The following is a 9,823-nucleotide window of genomic DNA, read 5'->3' as shown; positions in this document are numbered from 1 at the left end:
ATATGTAATATATTATATTATATATAATATAATATATAATATAATAATAAATAAATAAATAAAATAATAAAATAATAAAAATAATAATAAAAAATAAAATATAAAGGCCTAAATAAAATAATCTCCTAATCTTTTCATCTTAGGGTAAGCTTCTAATTATTTGATCTTTTACTATATGAATCAGTTTCTCTTCTCTGAGGGCTAATTCCTCCACATTATATTTTTTTCTTTAGTTAGGAAAGTACAAATTTATTATTATAAACTCATAGGAAGGAAAAATTATTCTTTCTTCTTGCATTATTGTCTGAATTTTCCATAATCAGTACATATGTAAAATAAAATAAACATATGTTTTTTTTTTAGGGTTTCCTTTTCTTGTTTTTGTCTTTTTATACTCAGACAATTATGCCCGACCAGCTTATTTAAACAGATTTTCATGATTTTTACTTTAAATTTAGCCCATTACTACTGATTTTATGACTCTGGAGCAAAGTATAAAGGACACAACCTATAACCCTACCCTCTTAAAAACATTCTTAATATGTTGAAGTAATAAAAATAAAAACAAGAACATTTTTAGTGACAATAACACTTAACATTTATTGTTATTGTACTATGTCCAGGAACTATACTAAGAAGTTTAACTTTAGTAAATCTTCTAATCCTCATAAGAAATGCCAGGAAAAATACAATTATTATCAATCCTCAATCTTTTCTTCTCTGGTTGCTCGGTATTTTCTCCACTGAACATTTCACTAAGGTCATGAAAGATCTGCAAGCCACTAAATGAGATAAACATTTTCTGACTTTATCTAACCTGTCAACACATGTTGCTTTCTCTCTCTCCATACCTATATCCCTCTGTCTTATTTTCCCTTCATTCCTCTCTTTCTCTTCTTCTTTTTTTTTCTCTTCTCTTTCTTCCTTCCTTGCAGTACAACAGGAGCAAAATTATATTAAAGTTGCTTTACTTCTCTACTATGTCCCATAGCGGTCTTTTTTCTCTCCAAGTTCACTTAAACTCACGGCCTCCACATTTTACTTCACATTTTTAAAAAAGTATACCTTTAAATAAATGGTAAGGTATCACATGTTCATGGGTCAAAATCTTAATATTGTTAAAATGACAATGCTATCCAAATTAACCTACAGATTCATTGCTATCCCTATCAAAATCTCACCTTGCTTTTGATTAGAAGTTGACATGTTGATCATAAAATTCATATGGAAAGACAAGGGCTATAGAATAGCCAAAACAACTTTGAAAACAAAGAACAAAGTTATGAACAAACAAAGAAAAAAAAAGACAAAAAAAAAAAAAAACCCACCCCTCAAATACAGAGAACAAACTGGGGGTTGCCAGAGGGGAGGTAGGTTGGGGGATGGGTAAAAAAAAGAAAAGAAGAAATTGGAGAATTTACACTTCACATTTTCAAAGCTTATTAGAATGTGATGAAATCAGAACTCAATAACAGAATGAAATTTAGGAAATAAAATGTATATGGAAATTAAACAGAACAATCCTAAATTACCAATAGGTCAAAGAACAAATCTCAAGGAAATTAGAAAATACTCTGGGAAGAGTAAAAATGAAAGCATAATATACTAAAAATGTAGGGTATGCAGCTAAATCAGTGCTCAGAGGTATTTGCTACTGTAAGTGCCCATATTTAAAAAGAAGAAAGAGGGGCATCTCGGTGGCTCAGTTGGTTAAGCATCTGACTCTTGACTTCAGCCCAGCTCGTGATCTCATGGTCATGGGACTGAGTCTAGCATCCAGGCCCACACTCAGCAGGGAGTCTACCTGAGATTCTCTCTCTCCTTTCCCTCTCTCTTCTGTCTCTCTCTCTGATCGAGTTCTCTCTCTCTCTCTCTCAAATAAATAAATCTTTAAAAAATATAAAAATAAAAAAGAGGAAAGATTTTAAATCAATAACCTAACCTTCAACCTTAAGTTACTAGGAAAAGAAAAGAAAACTAAACTAAACCCAAAGCAAGCAGAGGGAAGAAAATAATAAAGACTAGAGTGAAATAAATGAAATAGAGAACAGGAAACCTTTGGGAAAATAAACAAACCCCAAATTTGAAGAATTAAAGAACACCAATCCTTCACAAACTCTCGTCCACTCAACACAGAAGATAAAGGAATGCATTTCAACTTATTCTATAAGGCCAGTATTATCCTGATACCAAAACCAGACAAAGACATCACAAGAAAACAGGCCAATATCTTTTATAAATATAAATGCAAAAATCTTTAACAAAATGCCTGCAAACAGAATCCAATAACATAGAAAGACAATTATATGCCATGGTTAAATGTGATATATTGCAGGAATAAAAGCCTAGTTCAGTATGCAAAAATCAGTGTAATATACCATCTCAACAGAATAAAGGACAAAGATAACACAATCATCTGAATAAATGCAAGAAATGCATTTGGCAAAATCCTAAAATTCTTTCATGATGAAAACACTCAGCAAAACTGGTAATAAAAAGCAACATTTTCAACTTGGTAAGAGCCCATTAACAACAACAAAAAAAACCCCACAGCTGCCACCACATTTAATAATTAAAAAATGAATGCTTTGTCACTGAGATCAGGAACAAACCAAAAATTTTTATTCTTACTTCTGTTCAACACTGTGTTCTAGTCAGGCCACTTAGACAAGAAAATTAAATATAAGTAATCAAGATTGGAAATGAAAAAAACTATATTCATAGATAACATGATTTGCATACAGAAAATAGTAAGGAATCCATAAAAAATACTATTACAACTAATAAATAAATTCACCAAGTTGCAAGAATCAAAATCAACAAACAAAAATCAATTGTATTTCTTTATGCTAGCAAAGAACATTCCAAAAATAAAATTAAGAAAACAACTGCATTTGCAAACATCAACAAGAATAAAATACCTAGGAATAAATTTAACAAAATATGTACAAAACTTATACATTGAAAATTACAAAACATCATTGAAAGAAATTAAAGAAGACCTAAATAAATGGAAAGACATCTATGTTCATAGGTTAGAAGACACTATTGTTAAGATGGCAGTGCTCCAAAAATTATGTATAGACTCAACACATTTACTTATTAAAATCCCAGATGCTTTTTTTTGCAGAAATTGAGAAGTCAATCCTAAAGTTCATAAAGAAATATCAAAACAAGAATAGCCAAAACAGGGGTGCCTGGCTGGCTCAGGAGGTAGAGCATGGAATTCTTGATCTCAGGGTCGTGAGTTCAAACCCCACACTGGGTGTAGTGTTTACTTAAAATAAATTTTTTTTTAAAAAAAGAAATCTTAAAAAAAAAATAGTCAAGAAAATCTTGAAAAAGAAGAACAAGTTTGGAGGACTGACACTTCCCTGTGTCAGAATTTACTAAAAAAAATACCAATCAAGACAGTGTGGCCTGGCATAAGAACAGATACACAGTTCGGTGAAATAGAATTGAGAGTCCAGGAATAAACCCTATATTTATGGTCAGGGGATTTTTTGACCAGGCAGTCAAGACAATTTGATGGAGAAAGAATAGTCTTTTCAATAAGTGGTCCTGGGAAGACTGAATATCTCTACATAAAAAATGATGTTGGACCCTATCTCATATCATACATAAAAATTAACTTAAATGGATCAAGACCTGAATGTAGAAGCTAAAACCATAAGACTCTCAGAAGAAAACTTAGCGGCAAATCTTGTGATCTTGGATTAGGCAATTATTTCTTAGATATGACATCAAAAAGCACAAGTGACAATAAAAATAGATAAATTGGACTTTATAAAAATCAGAAATTTTACTGCTCAAAAGGACATCATCAAGAAGTAAAAAGATGACCCACAGAAGCAGAGGAAGTATTTGCAAATCATACATTGGATAAGGGACTGGCATCCAAAATATATAAAGAAATCTTACAACTTAATAATAAAAAATAACTCATTTTTTTCATGGGCAAAGGACTTGAAAAGGTATTTTTTCAAAGAAGATATACAAATCACCAATAAGCATGTGGAAAGGTGCGCAACGTCATTAGCCATCAGGGAAGTGCAAATTAAAACCACAATGAGATATTACCTATATCCATTAGAATAACTAAAATTTTAAAAAAAATAATGAATGCTGACAAGAATGTTGAGAAATTGGAACCTTCGCTGGTGGAGTGTAAATGAGCAGCTACTTTGGAAAACAGCCCAGCAATTCCACAAAAGGTTAAAAATAGTTACCATATGATCTAGCAATTCCACTCCTAGGTATAAACCAAGACAAATGGTAACACATACTCACACAAAAATTTATACACCAACGTTCATAGCAGCATCATTTATTGCAGCCAATAGATAGAAACGGCCCAAATTTCCATCACCTGATTAATGGATAAATGGAATATGGTATAGCCATACAATGGAATATTATTCAGCAATAAAAGTAAATGAACTGCCAGTACATGCTATGACATGATGAACCTTGAAAACACCATGCTGAATGCAAGACGTCAGTTACCTCTTATTGTATCATTCCATTTACATGAAAGGTCCAAATAGGCAAATCTATATCATCAGAAAATATGTTAGTGTTTGCCTATGACTAGGGGACAGGATGATGATAGGAATGGAGAGTGACTGATGATGGATATGGGGTTTCTTTTTAGGGTAATGAAAATGTTCTAAAATTAGATAGTGGTGATGGATGAACAACTGTGAATATACTAAAACAATGAATTGTACATTTTAAATGGGTAAATTATATGGCATGTGAATTATATTTCATAAAGATGCTTAAAAAGATTTTTAAAGTACAGCTTTTTTGGACTATAAGGATAATGTATGTTCATTATAGAATGTTGTATAAGACAAACAAGTACAAAGAAGAAAATAAAAATTGTCTATAATCCTATCATGCAAAAATAAGTAATTGTTACTACTACTACTACTACTACTGCTACTAATTATTATTATTATCATTATTATTATTATACTTCCTTTCTTTGTGGTGAAAGATACCCTGCTTTCACTCACTTACTTGGGTATTTGTGGATGATTCTGAAGGGCTGGTTGTTCACATTTGTCTCTGTTAGCAGCAGACATATTTCTCATTTAACTTGACAAGGTATTTCAGGACAGACAGCACTGTGGTTGCTCCACGGTACTGTGGTTGCTCACGTCCCTCTCTGACAGGTCAAGCCAGGTCAAGCCAGGTCACACTGGGCGTGAGGAACCAGCCCTTAGAGATGCACCTTGCCACGTCCCCATCATCAACCCTATCAAACTCCACCTGGGGCATTTCAAAGTCTGGCGGGATAAAGTAACAAAACAATTAGTTCCTTTTTAATTTCCACCTAGGGAGGATCAAGCAAGCAGAAATCTTGCCCTGATTTTTACATTAATCCTTCTAGAGGAAACAGATTGAGATTCACCGTAGTTAAATTTTTGATTGAGGCATTGAGAGTAAATCACAATACACATCTGCTCAGTACTGCAGGTCTCATCTAGCACCGCTGTATTCACTTGTGGAATCATTCCCTCTTCAGAGCTTCGTTGCAGACTCTCAGCTGACCTCAGACACCCTGCTGAGAATCACAGATGGTAACAAATGGTTCTCACTGACACCTTCTCATCTCTTCCAGCTCTTTCTCCGGAAGGATTCTGCTACTCGCCTCCCTCTACCCGCAGATCTCTGGCAGGGAAAAGACCACTCTCCGTGTAATCCTGAGAAGGGTGAGCATCCTTGGGCACTATGGAAATCCACTGGTCCAACCCACATTTTAACAGTGAGAAAATGAAGCCTAGAAAAGCTAAACGAGTTGTCAGAGTCATCCAGAATTAGAACTTGGGCCTCCTCATTCCCAGCATATGGCTATTTTCACTAAACCACATTTCATATCTCAGGGTTTTCACAGAGAATTATGGTATGTAACATTTTAGGTTTTCAGTGTTACAATGGTTTGGTGAGTCTGGGATAAGGCCAGTGCGTTGTGGGTTGGTTTTTGTTGTCGTTGTTTGTTTGTGTTTTGGTATATATATTTTGTTTGCTTGTTTGAATGAACGGGTAATACAGACGGGTGCAGACAGAGCAACTTTGGTTCAGAGCAGTATTCTCAGCTAAGATGAACAGACAGGGCAAATGGCCGGATCTTAGGATGGATATGAGAAGAGCCCATAACAACTTGAGAAGAGGAAAAACTGAGAACACCAGAAGAGGAAACTTAAAATTTGTCCCTATAAACAGAGACAGAGCTTGAAACCAAGTTCAACCAATGAATTCCCTTACATTCTACTATTAACTTAACTGTACTGTTGCCTCTTCCATTTGGTGCGATGGCTGAGCACTTATAGAACAGCTTCATCCATGAAATTCACATTTCTTGGTAAAAGGGCCAGAGTCCCCTCAGAAATTTCAGCCCAACCCACAGCGTCTCTCCCCTCATACAAGGAGCTCTGATCCTCTAGTTCCTCGTTATTATCCTCTATAGTCTATTATTATTATCCTCTAGTTGCTGGTTATTATGAAACTGGTAAGCCAACTTTGGGGAAACTTAAAATCATAGTACCTGAGAAAGTGGTAATAGACTTTATCTTCTTCTACCTCGTATTCCTCTTTGAAGTCTTCTCCTTCCCAAGAAAACTCGAGATTTGCTATGCTCTCCCCAAAGGAGAAATGGCAGGAGAGGGTAACATCCATGGAAGGGTGGACCCATGACTCTTCTGTACACACTGAGAATCTCAAAGAAGAGAGGAAGTTAGTGAAGTGTTTATAAAGGCCATTGAATGCTGTATCAGGTAGACTTTAATGACAGGTAAAACAAATCATTCTAGCTATTTCAAACAGGAAGAAATTTAGTACAGAAAATTAGACATTTACAAAATCATTGGAAAGCTAGAGGAACAAGCCCAAAGTAAGGCACAGAAGGTGAGACTAGCAGTGTGTGTGTCCTGTCCTGCCTCCCATTATCCTGGGCTCAGGGCAGCATTTCACAGCTGGTCTGCCAGTGCAGCTGCTGTCTCTGCCATACCAGGAAGCTGGCAAATCAGGAAGTCATCACTGCAAATAGGACTCCAGAGCCAAACTGCCTCTGCTAGATTCACACTGGCAAGAGAAAGCACATGCGTGCTGGGTGCACCATCACCATTCCCCCCACTTTAATCACTTGGCAGTTGAATGCCCAAGCAAATGTATCTGACTGGCAGAGTTTAAGCCATCCCCAGAACCCAAACTGTAAAGCAATCTTGGAAATGTAGCTTTTTGCTCTCTAGTCTCAGCAAGCCAGGAAGGCAAATCAGAAAGGCAGAAACAGATTTTTAGTAAGTCCGTCTATTCTACCTGCCACAAATACCTACTGGTCTGGGCAGAGTATTCATGAGCAGGAGCTGAGGGCTTTGAGGAACACAGCCAAACACTCAGTATTATTCATGGACTCATGACATGGAATACATTCCTGATATGTTGGCACTGGTGGAAGGCTCAGAGATCATCTGATTCAATCTTTTCAAAACCGTTTTTCCTAAAGCCCTCGCCAGAATTTGTCACTGACAGACAGGGAAAGACCAAATCAGTGAGACCTCCACCCCTTCACAGCACAATAAGAACCACCCCTCTCTAATTTACTTTATAAATTGGGCTTCTGAGGATAGTGTCTGATAAAATGAGGTAATATGAAATATAAGAAAAAACAGGTGAAGCACCAATGGAAAATCCAAATGGTGAAAGTTCATAGGCAAGGAAGTTTCACCCACGCAGCACAAAAACAGCCGGAGAGATATGCAGTAGGGTACATTCCAACTGAACGGCAGATGGAGTCGGCTCCTTCATCAGTAGCAATCATGTGGCTCTTGGTGGGGCTGGGCATAGACAGTTTCCAGAGTGGAGAGACCATATCTTAACCGTCCTGTTTCACCAGTGCCCAGCACAGGACTTGACAAATTTAAAAAAAAAAATACCCAGTATGATTTTATGTGCCAATGTGACTGAGTCATAGGGTGCCCAGGCATTTGGTCAAACATTATTCTAGGCATGTCTTTGAAGGTATTTTTGGATGAGATCAATATATGAGCTGATAAACTAAGCTGACGGCCCTCTCTAAGGTGGGTGGCCCTCAACCAATCAGTCAACGGCCTGAATGAAACAAAAAGGCTGCCCCTCCCTTGAGTAATAGGGAACTGCAGTCTGGCTGTTTAAGCTGGACTTCAAACTGAAACACAGATAGACTCTTTTTGGGTCTTAAGCCTTCAGACTTGGACTGGAACTATATCATCACTTTCCTGGGTCTCGGCTTGCCCACTGCAGAGATCCTGGGACTTCTCACCTCCATAATCACATGATCTCTTCATATAGATTTTGTTTGTTGCTCTGAGAATTCTGACTAATACATCAGGTGACATTTATTGTTTACAATGCATCAGACATATTCTAAGAGATTTTCCTGAATTTATTTCATGTAATCTGTACACTAACACGGAGGTAGTTTCTCTTATTATCCCCAATTTACTACCGAGAAAACCAAGACACAGTGGGGTGAAGTAAGTTGCTTAGGGACACACAGCTAGTAAGTGGTAGAGCTATGATTCAAACCCAGGCAGTCTGGCCCCACAGGCCTCCATCTGAACTGTGTTCTTCCATCTAACAGTAGACGACCGTCCTAAACTTGATGAATGAATCAACATCTAATTAAATAAATGAATGAATATAAAGGAAGACAGATGAGAAAGGAAAGAAGGCAAGGAGAAACAACCTACATAACCTTCAGAAGGATGGATATGGATATGCATATAAAACATGAAATATTTTCTTGCTTAAATTGTTATTTCTCTGATGTGGTTACAATCAAGAAACGGTGGATTATAGTTATTAAAAAATTCCTGTCTGAAGATTTGTAAATCTAAGTTCTCATTCTTTTTTTTTTTTTTTTCCCTTAATAAGCTCCATGCCCATCGCAGAACCCATAGTGGGGCTCAAACTCACATCCCTGAGATCAAGACCAAAGCTGAGATCAAAAGGCAGATCCTTAACTGACTAAGCCACCCAGGCACCCGCTATGTTCTAGTTCTAAGCCCCCCCTTACTAGTCATTTGGCAATGGGCGAGTTACTTATTCTCTCTGAGTTACAGTTTCCTAGTGTATAATTATGATAAAAATACCTCCCCTGGGGCTGTTACAAAATACCCTGGGACCTTAGGGGCTGTTTTTATATGAGATGGCTCTGTCATTTACCAGAGAGACAGAAAGAGAGGACCAGATGGGTGGATACCTTAGTAAGCTGCCGCACCTCTTCCCAATCACTCATAAAAATATGTAGCTTACTCATGAGAGTCCCTAATTCTAGCTTCTGAGGTTATACCCAGGAAGCCCTGCTGCAGTTGAACCCCTTCTGGTCTGGTCCCAAGGGAAAAGGTCTCAGACTCGGGAATCTGAAGACTCTGGGCAAAAAATCATGAAACACAATCTACTGATGATGTAATTGGTAATATAAAGGCCAGCTTCTGATTGATGTGTCTGCAGATGGTGCTACTTAAATCTGAATCACTCTTTTGTCTATCTCAATCTGCTATTTCTAGAACATTGTGTTTTAGCATCCCAGTGCCTAAGAAATTGAGGCAAAAGCTCAGCAAACCGCTAATAATGTGAGAATACACTTTCAAAACTGTAGAAAGGTACTGTGTCTATAGCACTCACTATAATACCTAGCACACAGTATTAGGCTAACAATATTGCTATAAAAATAATTTAAAAATTATTAGAACTAATACACCTTTCTCTTTCTCACCTATATACACACCTCATTCTTTTATCTGGTTGGTTGTTCTTGGCTATGGGGCCATTGCCT

The 9,823-nt window shown here is 36.7% G+C and overlaps 1 protein-coding gene across 1 annotated transcript in view; it reads left to right on the top strand.

The window, feature by feature from the left end:
- FSTL1 (follistatin like 1) overlaps nt 1-8,670 on the top strand; it is a 75,633-nt gene extending 66,963 nt beyond the window's left edge. Inside the window, exons 11-12 of the mRNA XM_032852327.1 lie at nt 5,630-5,720; nt 8,627-8,670. Of these exons, the coding sequence (XP_032708218.1) occupies nt 5,630-5,720; nt 8,627-8,655 (120 nt within the window). The 3' untranslated portion in view covers nt 8,656-8,670. The remainder of the gene's footprint in view (nt 1-5,629; nt 5,721-8,626) is intronic.
- Nucleotides 8,671-9,823: the final 1,153 nt, after the last annotated feature.

This window comes from Lontra canadensis, unplaced genomic scaffold, assembly GCF_010015895.1.
Source record: "Lontra canadensis isolate GAN:19392208 unplaced genomic scaffold, GSC_riverotter_1.0 scaffold6, whole genome shotgun sequence".
NCBI classification, from domain to species: domain Eukaryota; kingdom Metazoa; phylum Chordata; class Mammalia; order Carnivora; family Mustelidae; genus Lontra; species Lontra canadensis.
The sequence above is the reverse complement of the archived record's forward strand: the minus strand, read 5'-3'. Positions and strand labels throughout refer to the sequence as shown.